The 22,431-nt window shown below is 36.7% G+C and overlaps 1 protein-coding gene across 1 annotated transcript in view; it reads right to left on the bottom strand.

Annotated features, from left to right (window-relative positions):
* ttc21b (tetratricopeptide repeat domain 21B) overlaps nucleotides 1–22,431 on the bottom strand; it is a 32,676-nt gene that overhangs the window by 1,195 nt on the left and 9,050 nt on the right. Inside the window, exons 11-28 of the mRNA XM_065252329.2 lie at nucleotides 22,072–22,272; nucleotides 21,840–21,969; nucleotides 21,533–21,690; nucleotides 19,004–19,228; nucleotides 18,548–18,786; nucleotides 18,245–18,317; nucleotides 16,078–16,188; nucleotides 15,775–15,913; nucleotides 11,456–11,562; nucleotides 10,716–10,904; nucleotides 9,650–9,760; nucleotides 9,369–9,450; nucleotides 9,117–9,267; nucleotides 7,023–7,184; nucleotides 6,123–6,318; nucleotides 5,724–5,948; nucleotides 1,335–1,455; nucleotides 1,191–1,258 (exon numbers count right to left, since the gene is read on the bottom strand). Of these exons, the coding sequence (XP_065108401.1) occupies nucleotides 1,191–1,258; nucleotides 1,335–1,455; nucleotides 5,724–5,948; nucleotides 6,123–6,318; nucleotides 7,023–7,184; nucleotides 9,117–9,267; nucleotides 9,369–9,450; nucleotides 9,650–9,760; nucleotides 10,716–10,904; nucleotides 11,456–11,562; nucleotides 15,775–15,913; nucleotides 16,078–16,188; nucleotides 18,245–18,317; nucleotides 18,548–18,786; nucleotides 19,004–19,228; nucleotides 21,533–21,690; nucleotides 21,840–21,969; nucleotides 22,072–22,272 (2,688 nt within the window). The remainder of the gene's footprint in view (nucleotides 1–1,190; nucleotides 1,259–1,334; nucleotides 1,456–5,723; nucleotides 5,949–6,122; nucleotides 6,319–7,022; nucleotides 7,185–9,116; nucleotides 9,268–9,368; nucleotides 9,451–9,649; nucleotides 9,761–10,715; nucleotides 10,905–11,455; nucleotides 11,563–15,774; nucleotides 15,914–16,077; nucleotides 16,189–18,244; nucleotides 18,318–18,547; nucleotides 18,787–19,003; nucleotides 19,229–21,532; nucleotides 21,691–21,839; nucleotides 21,970–22,071; nucleotides 22,273–22,431) is intronic.

Raw genomic sequence — 22,431 nt, 5'->3', positions numbered from 1 at the left:
AGATTATAATGTCTGAAGGGGATCTTATTATAATTATATTGGCCCTTAATCTCCACGAAGACTTATTTTACATCTTAAAACGTCTCATAAAATGTCCCATTTTAAAGTTAGTCATGCATGTTTTTATTTTCAAGACTGATCAAAGCTGTTTTAAGTATGTTACAATTGGTTAGCCTGGGAAAACCCAGACAACTTCCGGCCAATTTAGATTTGCTCTGGCAAATTCAAGCCCATTTCTAATGCCGAGAAATCGTGGCACCAATCAGAAACGTTGGGGTGTGCTTTATACGATGACGACAGCGCAACAGCAACCCTAAACCAGATTTTGTGCAATACACAGATGGATGCTGCTGTCAAACATCACTCGTTCAAATCAGCTATCGCGTCTGTTTTAAGCGATTTTAACTTTTCCTTTTCGTTAAAACCTGAGCAAAGAACAACACTCAAAGCCTTCATATCTAAAAAAGATGTTATCGCTGTCTTACCGACTGGATTCGGCAAAAGTCTGATATACCAGCTCGCACCTTTGGTGGCTAAACGAATGGGTCTTAGCGAGAGCGGCGAGCCCTCACCTTCATCGCTCTGATTGGTTTTAGGTCTATCCAGAGGCATTTGAGCGAGGTCTGTTGGTGACGCCCCTTGGAAATGATTTGTCTATGAAGCTTTGCCAGACCATAACTCAGTTACTACTGAAAAGGGTCTGGTTTTAACCAGGCTAACAATTGGTCTAATTTAAATCCAAATTGTAAGACTGACTAGCCCAAACTAATTGCTAGTTGGTCAGACTAGTTCTTAACATCACGGCTATGTTTATGCAACTGGCCACTAATTAGAAGCAAAAGTGTATGAAAATTACAAAACATGGCAAAGGGTACAAAACTGTTTACTTTAATTTCCATGAAGCATACTAAATACACTATGGTGCGGTTTCCCAGACAGGGCTTGTCCTAGTCCCAGACTAAAATGCATGGTTGAGATGCCTTAAATTAAACATATCTTAACATATATCAAATGCCATTGTTTTGTCATGCACACTGTAAAGTTTGTTTGTAAAAACTATGCCCTAATATACAGTAACTAAGGCCTAGTCAGTGATTAATCTACAATCTTTCTGGAAAACTGCCCCTAAATTTTTAACCCCCTATGCAGACTTTATTGTAGTAGAGACTAAAATATACAATAATACTTACTTTATGACACACATCTATAGCATCCACGTGTCTTTTGGCCTTCAGGTAATTGAATGCTAGCTTGTATCCTGATAAAGAGACAAAATGCTGATATGGACACGCAGATAATCACAGCACAGAAGGTCAGAGAGACTTTATTCATACCGATAGTGGGATTGGTTTGATTGCTGTACTTCCAGGCCATTTCATAATTCATGGCAGCATCTCTGAATGACTGCTCCTTCTCCATTATGTAGCCCATGTACTCATATGCTTTACAGCAAGACTGTAATGAAACAATAGTTCATTAAAATTCTGTCATTATTTATTAAACTCGAATGATTTTATTCTGTGAAGTACAAAAAGGAGTATAATGAGGAATATAATTGCTATTCTATTCCATATAAAGAAAGTGATTGGGACTGTTTGAAATGAGGCGCTATGATTTGTGTGTTATATTCAAAATCCTTTGTAGCCAATGCCATAGTGCTTTGTGTGAGAAACAGAGAAAAAACTTTTTTTAACATCGCAATGGGTCAAATTAAAAGGACACTCAACTTTTTTTTGAAAATGGGTTAATTTTCCAGTTCCCCTAGAGTTGAACATTTGATTTTTACCGTTTTGGAATCCATTCGATCTCTGGGTCTGGTGGTACCACTTTTAGCATAGCTTAGCATAATCCATTGAATCTGGTCAGACCATTAGCGTTGCGCTAAAAATAACCAAAGAGTTTCGATATTTTCCTATTTAAAACTTGACTCTTCTATAGTTACATAGTGTACCGAAAATAGTCCACTGCTATTGAAAGTAACCAAGGGGACTATTTTCGGGCGCTGCATAATATCATTGCGCCTGCTGTTGCCATGTTACGACAGCAAAGTCCTTGATTATTACGCCAGAATGAGAGTGTAGTCCTAGCCATATCTGCCTAGAAAATAGCAACTTTTCATTTTCCATCCATCTAACTACACGATGTAACTACAGAAGAGTCCAGTTTTAAATAGGAAAAATATCTCTTTGGGTTTTTTTTGAGCGCAAGCTAATGGTCTAATCAGATTCAATGGATTATGCTAAGCTATGCTAAAAGTGGTACCACCAGACCCGGAGATCGGCTGAATGGATTCCAAAACAGTAAAAATTAAATGTTTAATGCTGCGTTTAAACCAGCCGCGGTAGAAGCGTGAAGCGCGAGTGATTTCAAAGTAGGCCTGTCGCGATAAACGATAAACCGATTAATCGCACGGTAAATAAAATGAGCTCGATCATTTTTTTAGGCCGCGATAATTCACATTTGCATGCTTGTTTGTTTTCCTTGTCTCTCTCTCTCTCTCTACCAAAGAGACTGGATGACCGCTCCGTGCAACGAGTGACAAGGAGTGAACCCTCGTCAGTCATTTGTCAGTCGCATGATCTGTGTGGGGAGGGGGGACTCCTGGCGTAGCCTATCACAGTAGGAGTACTGAGGAGGATGAGCGCCGCGTGAGAAGTGTAGCAGGAGAAAACACTAGTTAAGACGAGAGTTGGAGAAAAAGATGGATTTACTAGAGGCTGTTTACACTTGTCATTAACATGCGTTTTTATCGATCGGATCACAATGTTTTACGTCTTTTCTGACTTTTCTGACACAAGGTGAACAGTGCTATTTTAGCCTTTCATTGATAAACTAAAGCGGGTGATCTCCGCAGTTTCATTTTGCAAGCGTGTGAAAGTTGCGCGATCTTATTTCATCAATTGCGCTGAAAATTCAGAGAAAGCTCTAACATATAAACGTACAAAACACTGTGCAGCATGTATACTTGCTAAACAAGCAGCGGACTCCGACATAATATTAGTTTGCGTCCATATAAACTCATAATTACTCCCGCTGGCGTTCAAATGACAGCGGAGAGACTCGCCCACCGTCTCACGGACCGTCCCCTCACAGTATTCAGCACAGAAGCGGTCGAAAGTGGACAAAAGAGACGGATTTAAATACCAGGTGTAAATGTGATATGTCTCTCTCGTCCACTTGTGATCTGATCAAAAACACATCTTGATACCAAGTGTAAACAGCCAAGTTTCAAAACCAAACGCTACAGCTGCAGTGTGGGAGTACTTTGGATTTAAACCTAATGACCGAGGTGAACCACTAAACCTGAACGAACCACTAAACCTGAACGAGCCGTTATGTCGCATTTGTGGTAATAACGTAGCACTTAAAAGTGGCAACACGACAAACATGCATATGCACCTAAAACGCAATCATCCTGTTATTTTGTTCATTTCTTGTGGATATTTAAAATGTCTTCCAGTTCCAGTATTACTTATTGTTTAGAAATAAAAGTTTATAGATCTTTGAAAATGTGTATCTGCATTATTATAATGGTCCCGGAGCATCAATGTTATCGCCTATCGCGATAAATTCCGAGGCAATTTATCGCCTAGCAAAATTTGTTATCGTGACAGGCCTATTTCAAAGTTAAGTCAATGTGAAGACGCGTTGACGCGCGTCTGGAGATCTTGCGACGCGAATGAGGCGTTTGGCACGGCACGAAGGACACGATTCCACCTCATTCGCGGGTCTAGTTTGCGCAAATTGAGCAACTGGCGCGGTACGCACGAATGGTGTTTTTTGTGCATTTTGCATTTGATGCAAATTTGCGGCTGACGGCGAATTGAAAAATGTGAACTTGGGCGGAATTTCGCGCCGCGTTAACCAATCAGGAGCCTGCTTGCTGCTGTGGCGCAGCCCCGCCCGGAGTCACTCATTCAACCTGAAGGAACGCTTGATATTGTTATTGATATTTCTATAGAAACAGGAATATAAAGGACCTCGCTTGGAAGAGTGTCAGTGAGGACATTGGGCAACCTGGTTGTAATACACATTTCACTTTTGAGTCACGTGATGACCCTCGCGATTTATTTTCCCCCTATAGTAAGCTGACCAAATACAAACCGGTAACTCTCTCCATAAATGCACAATGAACATCAATCATCCTGCAAACCGACAACCGCATAGCACTTGCCCCTCCCACAAGAAGCGGATTTTGCCTCTGATGCGGGTCAAATGATTGCTTTTTCCGCGCATCTACTTCGCTCTAGACGCGCAAATGCATTCAAACTGTTCAAGCGGCAAACCAGGCGCGGTAGACGCGATTTTGACGCCTGAAACGCGGTTGGTGCAAATGCACCATGAATCTAGTGGAGATGGAAAATGAGCCTATAAAGTGTCTCTTTAAAAATGAATTCAATTGATGCTTAAAATTGCTTCAATTGTGGCCTATTCAAATTAGAATTTAAGTTAAAGGCGGGATGCATGATTTTTGAAAAACACTTTGGAAAAGGGAGTCGGGCCAAGTACCAAAACCCACTTATAGCCAATCAGCAGTAAGGGGCGTGTATACTAACCAATATCGTTGCCTGGATTGCCTATACATGAATATCAGCTGACGTCACTCACATGTCTTCCGCCATTTTGAGGACCTGAAGTGGTCGCAAAAGAACTAGAAGCTATGCCTTCAATATGCTGTGAGCATCAAAATCGCTATTTTAACAACACTAAGAAGGCTCAACACAACATGATATTTTGCTCGAAGTATCGCCTATGTCTCTACACGTGAACTTGAGCATTGAGAACATTGTTTGTGAACATAGAGTTAACTAAAAAGAAGGTTTTGAACAACTGACTTTGGATGATTTGGCGTCCGCTCACCGCCTTCTTCCCAGTCCAGATGTATCAATCTCCAATTGCGACGTAAGGAGGGAGGAGAGTAAAGATTGATAGCTCCTAAAGCATAGTTCCATAAAAATGCATGGATAATTAGTTGTTTTGTCGCAAGTGAAAAACAATATTGACCTTCTAGTTGAAAAAAAGAGCCTCATATGAGATTCATTCATTCGCATTCGGAAATCGATTCTTTATGTCTGTCAAAGACGGCGGCGAGCGGACACCATAACAGCCAAAGTCAGTTGTACAAAACCTTTCTTTTTAGTAAAATCTGTGTACACAAACAATGTTCCCAATGCACGCGTTCATGTGTAGAGATCCAGGTGATACTTCGAGCAACGTTTCATGTTGTGTTGTGCCTTCTTATGTTGTAAAATAGTGGTAGTTCGGTAGCAGCGGACAGCGGTTGGAAGAATGCATCAGGGATCAAGTAGGCATCACACCCTAACCAAGATATATTTTTTTTAAGTAGCGTTTATTTTCATGACAGTCGAGATGCGACATGTTGTCTTTCGTAGCCCTTTACTGTATCCGTAAGAATCATTGACAGTAAAAGATAAGAAATCCGTAAATCGTAGCAAGGTAGCCAATGCTTGTCAATAGCCTACTGGTACTCGGTACGTCCTCAAGATGGCGGCATGACGTAAAAGGTCACATGACTGAAATCCATCTATATGTGGGGCGGGTATATCAAAAGAAGGTCCAGATTCTATTGGGGTAGGGGCGCGTTTGTTTAGGTGATTTCAAATATCAACATTGGCTTTCAGAGATCTGAAACCTTTAAAACTATCCGTTTATAAAAGCAGTTTCCAGCTGTTAGTTTTAAGATGTGGTAGGATCCCCATTACCTTATTGTGCCGCAAACATCTCTTCAGAAGATCTCCTGCCATGTCATATTTTCCTGACTGGATGTAGATGTCGGCCAGAAGTAACCAGCTCTTCTCGAATTCATCAGCATCGACGATGGTCCAGTTCATCTTGGCGATGCGCTTAAGTTGGTTTCGGGCTCGAGGCGTCTGCTTCAGGATCATGTAGGCAGTGGCCATGGCCAACAGAGCAGGCACATAATCTTTCTGTAGAGGCATTTACTGAATGTTACCGTAACGCATTGCACACATGCTGAGATTTAATGAAGTTGGTAAGAAGATAATTAAAGTTTCTTTCCAACACATTGCTTATATGTTTGTACAGTTAAATCTAAAGTGTGAATATAGATGGTATGTTTGCACTGAATAAAAATCACAGACCTCACTGTTTGCGATCTCAATGAACACATTGAGAGCTTTCTCCACGTTGGCCTTCTGCTTGGTGGCCATGTAACAGTAATTCTCCAGTATGCGCAGCTGCACGTGACCCGCAGGCGTCTGCGGCTTCAACTCCTTTAACAGTTTCTCAGCTGTTCTTACAGCCAGCTGTTCCGACTCCTGCTTTTCGGTGGAGTTCCTGAATCGAACAACCAAAGTTCACATCGTTTGTAAAGTGTGTAACAGTATGCTCACTGTGTACTGTATACTAAACCACCTGAATGCATGAAATAAATTATATAATAATTGGTGAACAGTACTGGTGTTTTCACATTTGAGGGCCTAAGAGGAAGATTTTTGGTTTATAATACAAAATATTCATTTAAGAGATCCACGTTCAGGTCTTACCGCCATTTTTATTCACTCTCATTACTCAGACGTGTGCAAACACCCAAAAACAAACAAGTAATGAATTTCAAGCCAAGTCATACAACTTCAGTTCCTGTTTATTTTGTGCATAATAACCGGTGTGCAAGTCCCTCAGTAAATAAGTAGGTTACACTTATAATAAGGGTTCATGAATTATACAAACTAATTAATGAATAAGATAAACATTTATTTTTATTTCAGTATGAACTAATGCCGAGTTAAGGCATGCACTAATCATTAACTAATGTAGAGTTATCATTAAGTACAACATTACTGTACACGTTTTTAGTTGTTAGTTAATGTATTAATAAACAATGAATTCATGTGTTAAGTCATGAGTTATATTGTAGTTAATGATGACTCTTCATTAGTGCCTTAACTTATCATTACTTCATATTTAAGTAAGAATTAATTTAGGTATTAGTTACCAAAAGCATTAACATTAAAGTGTTACCGAAGTATATTGTGACCTACCCCATGTCTCCATCTAAGTTTTCAAACACCTCTCCCCCGACCGTCTCATTGTCAGGATTCAGACATATCTCGATCATGTTATAAACTGCATTCTGACCCCAATCGTTGTCTTTGCGGGCTTTGTTAAAGTGCCGTAACCCATCATTGGGTTCACCGGTATACCTTACAGAAACAAAACATTAATATTAGGCTTTATAAATAGAAGTATGGTTAAGGACATAACACTTATCAGATTCAGCAACCTAAACATTTGTTGGAATATAATTCACATGCACATTAGTATGGTATACTAGTCTATTTATATACCGTATTTTTCAGACTATAAGCCGCGTTTTTTTCATAACTTGGCGGGGGCTGCGTCTTATCAGGTGCGCCTTGTTAGTCATAAGTATGAATTAATTTTGACATTTATGAGGCAAGAGACAACATTACCGTCCACAGCCGCAAGAGTCCGCTATACGCTGCTCCTGTATTTATGTAATTTAATAGATTCAGTAATGCGGAATGACGAGTGTGCGAACTTCACGTTAGTTGGCTTGTTCGGTTAATTTAGACTATTCAACCTATGCTATGGTTTATCGTTTAAATAACTGATAATATTACTTTAGCATACAGACATCTATTCAGCCTGCTGTTCTGTCTGCTATTGTTTAGTTGAATAACCAGATTAAATGTCTGTTCTTCGGCTTGGATTTTGTGAAATAATTTTCTAAATTGATGCAGCTTATACTCCGGTGCGGCTAATAGTCGGGAAAATACGGTAGTTTATATTGTACACGGGTCAATGACGTGACGTTAATTATTTTGTGTCCGTATGGTTCAATTAAATGTAAAAGGGTTCAAATTTCCAAATAAATTAGCAGATTACTTGCATACATTCTCTTTTTCAAGTCTAAAATTTCTGGGTTTATTTATTTTGAAAGAATATTAGGGGTATAATTGCAAAAATATCAATGTGGTGTAACCGGTCTGTGTCAATTGGTGTAGCTAGTATTGTTTTTAAATGAAAATATAAATATATTCATAAAAAATGTGGAAAAAAATATAATCATATAGTTTAGTGTAATATATTTTTTTACATTTTTACATCATTTGTCAAAGATTATTTAGAAACATGTCCGGACAAATATTACAAAAACGCTTTAAAATGTAATATTTAAATTAGGGATGCTTAACGATTAATCGCGATTAATCGTTAGCAGAATAAAAGTTTTTGTTTACATCATATGTGTGTGTGAACTGTGTATAATAACTTTGTATAAATAAATGTACACACATGCATGTATATGTTTTAGAAATGTTTACATGTATATATATTTTTTTATATTTATGTATAATTTATATTATATATAAATATAAATACTTAACATATACATTTTTTTTCTTAAAATTATACATGAATGTGTTCATATTTACATATATATACATATTTATTATACACAGTTTACACACATATGTGATATAAACCAAAACTTTTATTTTGCTAACGATTAATCGCGATTAATTGTTTAGCATCCCAAATTTAAATGTATTTTCGTGATAAAAAAAATTATGATTATGCTTACATGCCATCAAGGTGGATAAAATATTTAATATTTCTCATTCTTTGGCGCAATTAGCGGTTATACCATTTTACATTTTCAGGTCTATTCAATCTTAACTTTCATAAAAATTGTGCAAATGTTATTTTTTATTCAACATATATATCATATAAATAGATATCAATAGATTTTTGAATTTCTCATCTTGCCAAACCGTTTTTGTCACTGACCCACATACAAATGCATGTGTATGACAAAATTACATTGATTTCATTATACATCACATTTATCATATTTACAAGTAGTTGACTTGAAAAATCTTTGGGAGGATCTACAGTACCGTTCAAAAGTTAAGGATCACTAGACTTTTGATCTGAAGCAATATGTTTGCTTGTTTGAAATAATCATTCTTTCATTGCATAACAAAAATATATTTAAAAACTATTAAAAAATGTTTTTTAAATGACTTAGACCAAAAATAATTAAATGGATAAAATGTATCTTGAATGCACTATTATTATTTTAGATATAGATATAAACGCTGTGATCTCACCACAGATAGAGTCCTTTGCAGTAGTTGTATCCGGGATCAAACTTAGCTCTCTGCGAGTGTTTCTCTGCCATCTCGAGGAACCTCGGGACGTCCTCCAGTTTACCGGCTCTACGCAGCAGATCAATGAGGCGTGACAATGTTGGGTAGTTGTCTGGAGAAGAGATTGATCGAGTCACTGTTGCAGTTTGAGTTTCTCCGGTGTTGCTGGAAGAAGAACCGTGGGTTAAAAGGTCCAGGAGATGAACGACATACCTGGTTTCCTCTCCAGGAGCTGCTGGAAGTGAAAGACGGCCTGTTCATAGTCCTGCTTTCTGAACATCAGGTCTGCCATCATCTAACAGCCAACATAAAGAAGGGATCATATCACCAAAAGCCAGCCTACCTCAGTTTACAAAATCAACGACCGGACACAACTGATATGAATTTCTGTTTTCTCCTGATCTTAAAACTCTTTCAAACTAAATAATGATGCATAAAGGATGTGGACATGTGCAGTTGTGTGTGTTGGGAGGAGCAGAAGTGTGGTACTATACCAGTGTGGCCGCCTCGTTCACCGGATCATTCTTCAGAATGGCTGCGCACTGATGCTGACAGGCATCAACATCATCCAGAGTGAGATATAACTGAGCCAGCTCCAGCATCACCTGATCACACACACCATTCAGTTCAGTAAAATTATTCATATATAATGTTCAGTAAATTCATACCGGGCATCATAAATGCATTCAGGGTTCCCACACTTAACTTCAAATTCAAGGACCTTTCAAGGACTTTCCAGGTCTAAAACCCTCAAATTCAAGGACTAAAATGTGGGGACACATTTCAAGATTGAGGAAGGTTACATCGTGTTACCTTTTAAGATACATTGTTACAGTTCCCTTTCGAGGGAACTCGCGCTGCGTCACTGCGGTGACACTTTGGGGACGCCTCCAGGGGTAAGTGCATCTGAATGTGTATATCAAATTTAACCAATGGTGAGGCTTAACGACACAGACAGGGTGACGCGGGAGCCATGAAGTATATCGCTATTTGAAATATTGCCAAAGACGGTGTTACAGGGACGTATGGCAAGGGAGACGCAGACCCAGTACTAATATGACTTTAGTAGGAATTGGCTACTATTTAAGGCCTGTTCTGGTGTAGTCAGTTTATTTTGATAGTATTTTGTTTACTTTATTGTGTTTATGAAGAATTTTCAGTTTTTTTAAAGATATATTCATTAAATAAATACTTTTAAATATATATTAGGTGTATTAATATTTACTTTAAATAATCCCAACAATGTGTGGAAATTATTTCATGAACAAAAAAATGTATGATAATTAAAATGTTAAAGCAATAAAACAGACAATTAATCGCCATAACCGTCAAAGTCCTAAAACAAGCAAAAAAACAATTTTTTAGACAATTAACCGTCAGCCAAATTTCATAATCGTGACGGCCCTAATTCTGCAATCCTTAATATTAAAATATACTGAACACACAGAATAATTTGCAGGCATCCGCTGTGTTCAAATGCATCTCCACACGTGGAAGTGAATCACATTTCCAGCTGCAGAGACAGAAACACACAGGACTCACTGATCCGGTCACACTGACCTTGCTGTCGCCGTCGCAGTACACAAGCGCCTCTTTGTAAAACTTGACGGCTCGCTCGTAGCCGCGCTGGTTGCTGCAGTGTTTAGCGATTTCAGCGCAGATCTCTGCGGCGAGCTGCTTCTGCGCGGGCACAGAGTCGGGCTGCTCCAATTGGACGCGTTTCAGAACCTTCGCTTGCACGTCTCTTGCCTGCCGAGAAAAATATGCAAAGCACAAAATTTATTTCTGAAAGTTAAAGATGATGCACGTGATTTTTGGGATGCTAAAATACTTTCTCGTGTGCTAGGTTAACATGCATGAGTGTAAGTGAGGCATTTATAAGTGTAAACATGTGGTGCTACCCAAACATTACTTTGTTTGAGCATCCGGATTAGTCATCGTCATAGCAACTCTAAATCAACCAATGGCATGAGTTTGAGGCAGTACTTACTAAGTGTGTTTGGAAACAGACATTTGCAATTCAATTTGGTGATGCTTGTGGAGCAGGAATAATACAGGAATGACTTGTTTTACATACATTAAACTTCTTAAAAATTGAAATAGCATAAGATAATTCAAAAACATAATCTCTTTTTATGTGTAATGTTATCATTTACAACACGGGGCTGTTAAATGCTTTATTCTGATTGGCTGAGAAATGTTTTAATTCAGTAGCCCGTCATTGATGATTCCTTACGTATATATCACAAAATTGTTATTTTTGCTGCAATAAAACTATAAAATACAGATGTTGAACTTACTCTCTGTAAGGACAACAAGGCTTCGTCATTTTTACTGACTTTGCTCTGGACTTTGGCGAGAAGCACGAGATACCGACAGTCTTCAGTGAGGAGCAGAAGTTCATTCACTGCAAAATAAAGACAGAATCAAGAAAAAAACATCACTGATTCGGTTTGATTTAAAAGCCTTTGTGTTGTGTTTACTTGTGTACTTAAACAACAACCATTTATTCATTTAATAATGTCAGTATAATTCAATAGTTATGTTAGGGCTAACAAAAAAATGAAAACTATTGTTTTTATTGGTACCTTTATTTTGTTTTAGATCAACTCTTGCAGACCCTGTTTTCTGACGGCACACCCAAAACCTTTCTGGCTCCTCTACTTCCTCTGTGTTGGTGGCCTAACAGGTTACTAACTACACACCTTCAAAAATATAAAGCTACACCTGCGTGGCACTTGAGGGCAAAAAACCACCAGCAGACATGATGTATGTCACGGATACAACACTGACCTGAGACTCAATATCTTCAATAACATTTTGATTAATCAAATTATTTACTGCATTTTATGTAAATGCAAATGCAAATGCACGTGTAATCAGTATTGTAATTATTTCTATTCGCTTGTTCTTTCAGGAAAATCCAGCACACGTCGCAAAAAATGACTTTCTTACTTAGTATTTTTGTCTTGTTTTGAATACAAATATCTAAAAATTCTTAAATCAAGATGCTTTTTCTTGATGAGCAAAATGAAAAAAAGTTTACACTGCAAAAAATTATTTTCAAGAAAACATTTTCTTAGTATTTTTGACTTGTTTTTAGTAAAAATATCAAAAATTCTTAAATTAAGATGCTTTTTCTTGATGAGCAAAACGACCCAAGAAAATAAGTCTAGTTTTTAGACCAAAAATATCAAATTCAAGTGATTTTGTGCATAAAACAAGCAAAAAAATCTGCAAATGGGGTAAGCAAAAAAATCTTGAACATTTTCTTAAACACTAAATTCAAGAAAAATTCAAGAAAAATTAGCTTACCCCTTTGGCAGATTTTTTTGCAAAAAAATTAACTTAAATTTAAAAATGTTTGTCTAAGAACTAGACTTATTTTCTTGGGTTGTTTGAAAAAGACAAAAATACTAAAAAGACAAAAATACTACGAATTTTTTTCTAGAAAATCATTTTTTGCAGTGTAGTTTTTACACAAAAAAAATATATACAATTTAAGTAAATTTGTGCTTAAAGGGATAGTTCACCCAAAAATGATTATTCAGCATTGTCTTTTCTTCCACGTCTGTTGTGAAGCGCATACGCGAGACTAAAGTCACGTGACTGCAGTCATGCGGATGACGCACGACGTGGCTGACGTGTTATCTGGTGCGCCCCAGCTGGTTTTTTTTGTGCACGGTATCGCACATGCGCTTCACAATAGAATCAAGACTTTTTTCTTACCCCATTGGCAGATTTTTTTGCTTGTTTTATGCACCAAATTAACTTAAATGTAAAAATGTTTGTCTAAGAACTAGACTTAGGCTACGTTCATACTGCAGTCTGAAACGACCCAATTCCGATTTTTTTGCCCCTATGCGACCTGTATCTGATCTTTTCATGACAGTCTGAACGACACAGATTCGATCTTTTCAAATGTGACCCAGGCCACTTGGGTATGTGGTCCTGAATCCGATACGTATCCGATCTTTTGAAATGCGACCTTCGTCTGAACGGCCAGGCCACATGGATCCGACCCGTACGTCACTGATACGCTACAAACGTCATAATTCTGCATTGAAGTAGGCAAGAACGATAAGATAAACAACAACCATGGGCGACGTTGCTAACACTGCTCCACATCATTAAATTTTGGCCGTATGGGTGCACACGTTATATGATTTCACATATAACAGCGTTCTCCAAATAGATTAATATATAGCATATTATTATAATGCTGCAAATAATATGTGAAGTAGCAGCTTTCAATTATTTTTAAAATGCGTTTATAGATCCAACAACCCCTGTGACCGGTCGACACGTCCATAAGAGGTTTCTATGTTTATAAACCATTGCCTCTTTGTTTCTACATTTAAAAGACAAAGCTGGCAATTCTGGCTATACTTTCGTTCTTTTAATAATTTCTTTATTTTATTTATAAATCACTCTGGGTTATCTGATTTATCTATTTGGCTTGTGTTTTGTTTCCGTGCACTTGAGGCATTTTGCACATTTGTTCTGCACTTTGTTACTTCTAACCTTATTTTATAAAAAAAAATTGTATTTATAATAAACGTAAATTCTGATCTAATTTAAGTCTGTAAATTTTGGATTGCTTTTCGTTGTATCGATGTTGCGCTATTGCGTGCTGGCCATGCTTGCGCATGCAATTTAGCCGAACGTGCTAGGTGCTCTTCGTCTCATATTTAGGAGTTCATCAAACTAAACATTAAAAAACGGATGTTTTTCGACGGGTATAAGTTTTTAAAATGTATTTAAAACAAACTGGTTATTTTGTCAAAAGTTAAACTACAAAACAGGTAAGCCGTTTCTTTAAATTTCGGTGCTGAAACGGAAAATATCTGCACCAAACCTATATTTATGCCTGACACGACTGTCTTCGTGTGTTCACTTTCAAATGATAGCAAAGAGATTCCTGAAATAAATAATATCATCAGGTCTTTCTGTATCTAAAGTGAATACAGAGATGATCAAAGTCAAAGCAAGGAAGCAGGTATTTCTATGCTAAATAATAACGCGAAGTGTCTATAAAATCATTAATTTCAGTGTTTTTCTTGTTATAAATTAACGTTTAATGAATTGTATATAAAGCTTAGTTTTTCTCATTTACAGTAACAAACACAAATTAACAAACACAAAAAGAGCTCCATTGTTGACTACACCGTTGTTGACATCCATGTTTAACGTTGGCTTAGAAGTGACGTCCTTGACCGTGGAGTACTCTTATGCGCATGCGGGTCACTTCTGGGTCATTTCACGTTCACACAGGAGATCGCAAAAGGTCGCATTTTATTGGAAATGTGAACGGCCTTGCAAAAAAATCTAATTTTTTCAAAAAATCGGAATTGAGCATTAAGCCCTGCAGTATGAACGTAGCCTTATTTTCTTGGGTCGTTTGAAAAAGACAAAAATACTAAGAATTTTTTTCTTGAAAATATTTTTTTGCAGTGTAGTGTTTATTTATTTAAGTAAATTTGTGCTTAAAGGGATAGTTCACCCAAAAATGAAAATAATGTAATTTATTCAGCATTGTCTTCTCTTCCACGTCTGTTGTGAAGCGCATGCGCGAGACTAAAGTCACGTGACTGCAGTGACGCGGATGACGCACGACGCAGCTGACGTGTTATCTGGTGCGCCCCAGCTGTTTTATTTGTGCCTGGTCTCGCACATGCACTTCACAATAGAATCAAGACTTTTTTCTTACCCCATTGGCAGATTTTTTTTTGCTTGTTTTAGGCACAATTTCACTTAAAATTTATATTTATTTTCCAAGGTCATTTTACTTACCAAGAAAATGCATCTTGATTTAAGACAAAAAAACTAAATAAGAAAGAAAAAAAATCTGCCAATGGGGTAAGCAAAAAAATCTTGAAATTTTTTCTTAAACACTTAATTAAAGAAAAAATCTGTTTTGTGCACAAAATCATCACTTAAATTTAATATTTTTGCTCTAAAAACTAGACTTAATTTCTTGGGTCATTTTGCTCATCAAGAAAAAGCATCTTAATTTAAATTTTTTAGATATTTTTACTGAAAACAAGACAAAAATACTACGATTTTTTTTCTTGAAAATCATTTTTTGCAGTGTGGGTGTGCCGTACTGAGGATACGCGTGTCATCGCAACAAGAAGTTATGGTTCAGCTCTTTGCCACAGGGTTTTTAACACAAATCAACATTCACAACGAGAAATGTTGGCAAACTGGACTGAAGCAGAGATAAGGGAGGTCCATGCTGAAGCTGAGATCATTCACCAGCATAACACAACCTTATGATCTTATCATAAACTAAAAGAGAGAAATCACGGATAATTAGCAAACTTCAGACACTTTGGAAAAACCTACCAAGTGCAGAACTTTAAATACGTAACGAGTGTTTACTGGATCTTTAGTAAGTACATGCACAGATTCTGAAAAATCATTGGCAGTGTGAATGAACCAAAACTCAAACGATCCTGAATGCATTTTCCGTAATCTCTGTGTAAAAAAGGCTTTAGAGACGACCAATGTTAAATCCTGAGTGTGCTCTGATCCACGATGTGAAGGACCTGAATGTAGCACTAATACAGAGCAGCTCTTTCTGGACGTCTGAAGAACGTGTGAGGTGGTTTCTCACCAGGATCGTGTGTTAGAGCCTCCTGCAAAACCTTCTCACAGCGTTCATATTGTCGGAGCTTCATGAGAAGATCGGCCAGGTCGTACCTCAGAAAGTTCTGCTGGCCGCTCTTCAGGGCCGCCTCATAATAGTTAATTGCCTGGAAAGATAAGGAGATGTAATTCCCTATTTCAAATGATAGATTTGGTTTTTGAAATGTAAGACTTTTATCAGAACACTACAGTATGAATGATAAGATGATTTGCTATCGATTTGTCATACACACTTTATGAAAGGACGCTTTGGTGGTCCTTCGTTGCTCACCTTTACATAGTTGTGCGTCTTGACAAGTGCTTTCCCGATCTTACTGGCCACCGCTCCATCTTTAGGAGTTTTCTTCAGAGCCTGCTCGTACACCTCAATTGCCAATTCTGGCTGTTAACAGAAAATATTATATTTACAAACAAACACTGGGATGAAAAAAAAGGCTGTTTGAAGATAAATGTCTGGGTGAGTATACAAAATTGGTTGAGAATATATGAAGAGCTCAGATGCAAAACCATCTAAGTGCATAGCATTTTTTTTATCAGACTCCTAATGAATACTGCCAGCAACCCGGTATATGAACTGAAGCCGGGATTAAGCGGATTTGAAGTGAAATACTTTGATGAATTTATAATTCATACAGAGAGCATTATATCATCGCATTTTTTGACGAGATGGTGTTTAGTGGCTTTTGCATCTGAGCTCCTCCTATCTGCTACACTGCAAAAAATTATTTTCAAGAAAAAAAATGACATTCACAAAACGACCCAAGAAAATAAGTCTAGTTTTTAGACCAAAAATATCAAATTTAAGTGATTTTGTGCATAAAACAAGCAAAAAAATCTGCCAATGGGGTAAGCAAAAAAAATCTTACATTTTTCTTAAACACTAAATTAAAGAAAAATTCAAGAAAAATATACTTACCCCATTGGCATGTTTTTTGCTTCACAACAGAATCTAGAATTTTTTCTTACCCCATTGGCATGTTTTTTGCTTCACAACAGAATCTAGAATTTTTTCTTACCCCATTGGCAGATTTTTTTTTTTGCTTGTTTTAGGCACAATTTCACTTAAAATTTATAATTATTTTCCAAGGTCATTTTACTTACCAAGAGAATGCATCTTGATTTAAATTTTTTTTATATTTTTACTAAAAACAAGACAAAAAACTAAATAAGAAAAAAAAATCTGCCAATGGGGTAAGCAAGAAAATGTTTCTTAAACACTAAATTTAAGAAAATTCTGTTTTGTGCACAAAATCACTTAAATTTGATATTTTTTGTCTAAAAACTAGATTTATTTTCTTGGGTCGTTTTGCTCATCAAGAACAAGCATCTTAATTTAAGAATTTTTAGATATTTTTACTGAAACAAGACAAAAATACTAAGATTTTTTTTCTTGAAAATAATTTTTTGCAGTGTAGTATTTCTGTGTTATTTTTTAACTCTTAAAAGTTATCTTGTCAATTAAGAAAAACCGCTTCCCTGCCAATGACAAGTTTTTACGGCGATCCATATTTCTGCTATTATCCACTAGGTGGCACTAATACCCAACTTATAAAAACTAAAAAAAAAAAACCCGTAAAAAGTCTTTGTATTGTCTACAAAAATGCAATGCAAATCTCAGTTTTTTTCTCAAAATTTTGTATTTTTGAAAAAACCTAACCAGGCATTAAACTTTTGTGAAAATCATAAAAAATGCTGGCGCTGGCAGGGAAAGGGTTAAAGTATAAAAAGGCCGGCACACATTACAGGATTTTTTAAATCCTACCCGATAATGAAATCTGTCTGCAAGCAGCACACACATAATAAGAATCTTGACAGATATTCTTCTCTTAAATCTCATCAAAGTTTTGGTGAAAATCAAGCATTGCTGAAAATCAAGTTTTTATTGTTGTTTATATGCAGTGTTTTTTATGCTTTAAGACAAACCATGTGCACATTCATCATTTAACACCACTATTAGGAGTATTTTCTCCATAAAACCAATCCCTGAGGATAATGAAAATGACAAAACTCTATGGGTAAAGAGAAATGTGTGCATTATTCATGAAAATCATCACTATCAAAAAAAAATCCAATTAACAGGATATGTGATAAATGAATTTCTGTAACTTTTCCAGTTATTTCAAAATAAAATAAAAATAATTATTCTTTTTTCAGTTCTGAAAATTATTTCCAATATTTCCATGAAAATCAGCCTTAATTACAAAAATAGGCTTACTTTTCTTTATGCAAACCTTTCTTTTAAATGTTGACTTAACATGTTATCTGGAGGATTTGATTAGATTCACCCGTTTACACTGCGGTAAATATTTGTGGGATGTTGGAGACATTTAATAAACATAACAAAACACACAATTCAGTTTCCGAGCAGAGAGATCTAAACTCACTGCAACATTCAATGACAAACATAAACAGAGATAAACATCAAGACCGCATCCCACCTCCTGAATGTTCATGTAGGCATCACCGAGCAACAGAAAGCTATGAGCACCAGGCAATTTCTCCACCAAATCCCTGATAAGAACACAGATACGTTCATTAAACTCAAGTGCACCATACGTGTACTTCACAATTATTTGTGTAGGTGTAACATGCAACACACAACAGGAGCATGCTTTACTCTATACATACCTAAATACAATATGAAAAGTTGTTCAAAAGTTCAGAAAACTCTTGTAAAAATATTTAAACAGAAAAGTGTTTACACAAGCAAATTACAAATATCTTCAACAGTCTGATGTTACCTGTAGCAGCTCACATAGAGCCGTTTCTCTTTCCTGTGGTTCAGGTAGATGTCGGCCATTTTCTCTTTGGCTTGTATATAGTATGGCTGCTCTGGTGTGATGTTTCTGAGCATGCTCAGTGCCAGCTCTGTGTCACCGCGCATCAATGCCAGGTCAGCATTGGCAATAGTGACGCGTAGCTCCTCTGATGTGCCCGTGAACTCATTGATGGCATCTTGCATCACTTTGGCTGCCTCGTGCTAGAATCCAACACAACATTTTCAGACCAAAAACAACATTAATGCAATTCTTAAAAGAAAAAAAACATGCACTAGGAAAGAGTCGATTTTGATGGAATGTTGGGTCTAAACTCTTGCACGGATTCAGGTTTGCAAGTCACAGGTTAAAGGTCAAACAGGTCACACAGTTTCTCTGAAATAACTACACATTCATTTAAAGCAGAAATTGTTGACTAACCTGCTCTCCGTTGAGCCACAGAGCTTCGGTTAACTCCAGAAACACTGAAACGCAGTCTGCCGTGCTGAGCTCAATTTTTTTGGTTTGTCTTTTGGCCGATGAGCTCGTTCTCCTCGCGGCACACAGACTCATGGCCATCTGCAGTGTCTGAATGGACTCTTTAAGCTGGCCCATCTTCCTCTGAGCTTGAGCTTTGATCAGGTGATACAGCGGATGCTCGCGGATCTGAACAAACCAACAAAACAGAGCTGAATAGTGTGTGCAACACTGCCCCAAAAAAAAAACAGATATGGTGCTAGAGCAGCATAGCAGAGAATTGCTAAAGTCGGCCAGTGTGATCTTTAAAAACTAAATCTTTATTAAACGTTTTTATTCATCTTAGTATGTTCATTTAAACATTACTAACATAAACTAAACTACTGCTCTTTTTAGGATCAATTTCTTCCACATTTTATAACAATAGTAAACTCATTAACCCCTAATGTTGTGTTCAGGTTAGAGAGAATTCTCTTTTACCCAAAAATACTAGTCAATGTTATTGCATTGGACTGAAATGTAGTGACTTTTACAACCTCTCACAAAAAAATATTATTTGTCGCTTTTTACACTGCAAAAAAAGACTTTCTTACTTAGTATTTGTGTTTTGTTTTCAGTAGAAATATCTAAAAATTCTTAAATCAAGATGTATTTTCTTGGTGAGCAAATGACCGAAGAAAATAAGTCTAGTTTTAGACAAAACATATCAAATTTAAGTGAATTTCTGCTTAAAAAAAGCAAAACAAATCTGCCAATGGAATAAGAATTTTTTGCTGAATTTTTATGGTATTAAATAAATTCAAGAAAAAATGTCTTATTCCATTGGCAGATTTTTTTTTGCTTGTTTTAAGCACAAATTCATTCTGTCTAAAAACTAGAGTTAATTTCTTAGGTCATTTGCTCATCAAGAAAATACATCTTGATTTAAGAATTTTTTGATATTTCTACTGAAAACAAAACAAAAATACTAAGAAGCATTTTTTTGCAGTGTAGTGATTTTGTTACATTTTTGGTGTTCCTGGTTAAAAATGAGTGGCCTACAGAAAATAGCTTATAAATCATTTGTTAAAGGTGTAGCGGAGGATTTTCTCGAAATTTAGAAAAGAACCGCCTTCTCCACTTTTTTAAAAAATGCAATTGCGCAACACTCCTGATTGGCAACTAGGAGGACCAATAGTCTTGATGATCCACCCGGAAAAAGAAAATCCTCCGCAATACCTTTAAGCCAAGTTATAACCAAATATTGGAATCTTTTTGTCAACTTGCTTTCTTTCAGTTAAGACTAGTTGTGTTTTTCTTTTTTGAACTGGTTAATCGTATGCCTCATTGATCTGATCTTATGCACGTTTTTTCACTAAAGACTGAAGTGCATAAACTCAGATTAATTAGGTCTATGATTAATTCATTAGAAAAAAAGGCAAAACCAGTCCTAAGTTACTAAAAGAAAACAAAAAGATTGAATCCAAAATTTGTTGATAATATAGCACAACGAGTGATTTATAAGCTAACATTGATAGGCCGGTCATTTTTTTTAAATCTTAGTCATAGATGTAACGATAAAACGTCTATGAATAGTCTTTCATCATTGCAAGAGTAACAAAAATCTATTTGATGCAAAACTCATCAGTTTTATATGAATATGATGTTTTCTCAAGTAAAAATTTTTTAAGTAAGATTTTAATTTTTCCATTTGTTTTCCCTGCATACTTGATAAATCTTGATTGTTTATTGTATATCAGGGGTTTCCAAACTTTTTCAACCCAACAGGTCTCATGACTCACTATTTCTATAAAAATTGAAATTTAGGGGGAAAGACAAACACATTTGTTCCCTCTCAGTAGTTTTTGAATAAGTTTATTTGAATAATATTAAAATACCTTATGTTAGGGCTGCACGATTATTAATTTTTTTAAATCATAACTGTTCAGGCTACTGTATTTGCACAGATTTGGAAATTGCTAGGCTGCAGAGAACAGTGCACTATTGCAGACTTATGTAGGCTGAGGATTTAATTATATTATTTTAATTTAGTCAGTCGTGAACTAAAGTCTAAGGCATAAACTCCAGGGCTGAAAATGAGTCCCAATCTGGCCCTGACCAATAAGGTAGGAGAAACCTCATGACATTGCTGAGAAGTTAAAGTTCACAGCACTTAAAATGTGTCTCGATGGTAACATTGCATAAGAACACATAGAGAAAAATGGCCTCAAGCTACAAAATATATTTTAGTGACTGAGAGCGAAGCACTGGCCCGATCAAATACGGTTTACTGGCCTGAGCATCTCTCACGCTGGCCTCGGGCCATCAGGCAGTCATTTATGTTGAGCCCTGACCAATGTAATGAATGTTTTAAAAACGGCACGTACAAAGCACTTCCATGTACATTAAGTAGTAATCTATTTTATACTAGTTCATCATCTGCATCAGAAGGAAACACATTGGTGAACACAGTATTCAACAGGATCTGCATTAAGGCAAAGAGAAGTGATTCACCTCAAAGTTGTGACTGAGGCAGAGCTCCAGAGACTGGGATGAGAGTTTAAAGTTGCCCTGCATGAGATGAATCTGAGCCATGAGAAGATGAGCATCAGCGTGTGCTGGGTTCTGATCCAGTAAGTGCTGCAAACCGCTATGAGCAGCTTCTGTATCTCCTAAAAACACACAGACTGTAAAATGTCAGGCCAAAATCAAAAGAGAAATAAGATATGCCACTAAGACATTTTTCCATTTTGGAATTTTCTCACGAGGTCAAACTATTTAAAAACATCATATATGCTGAAACATGAGAAAGCCGTTTCACCTGACTGAAATCGGACTTTGGCCATGAGAAGGACTGCCTGCGGTAGACCAGGAACGGCTTTTACCACGGTATCCAGCACAGAAGCACAGTGGAGGAGCTGAGGGGCGGGAGACTGACCTGGACCTGGAGACTAAAGCCAAAACATTATACGATCAAACAGAAACATCCAAACCAGACAAACTCTGAGGAACTGAATGATGTTATTATTTAAATAGCGGTGCAGGTAAAAGACCTTAGCAGGAGAGAGCGATAAATATTCCTTGGCGATCTCCAGCAGTAAGTCGGGGTTGAGTTTCTCAAAGTACTCGATGCTGAGGGGCAAACCCTGTAAGGTGGAGAAGTGAGTCTCCACTGCATCATTTAACAGGTTGATGGCCTCCTCTGGCGGACGTCGCTTTTTTACTGCCAACAGTGCACGTAGGAACAACAGCTCCTAATACAAACAAACACACAGGTTAAAATACAACACTAAAGTTATCTATATACATTATTTGAACCAATACATTTTTAAATTCAAGACCTGGCCTACATTATATCTTTTTAAGTATATTGGCTGTTTTATGTCTAAATGACAGATTACTGACTATTTTCT

Source organism: Paramisgurnus dabryanus, chromosome 15, assembly GCF_030506205.2.
Source record: "Paramisgurnus dabryanus chromosome 15, PD_genome_1.1, whole genome shotgun sequence".
Classification (NCBI taxonomy): Eukaryota; Metazoa; Chordata; class Actinopteri; order Cypriniformes; family Cobitidae; genus Paramisgurnus; species Paramisgurnus dabryanus.
The sequence above is the reverse complement of the archived record's forward strand: the minus strand, read 5'-3'. Positions and strand labels throughout refer to the sequence as shown.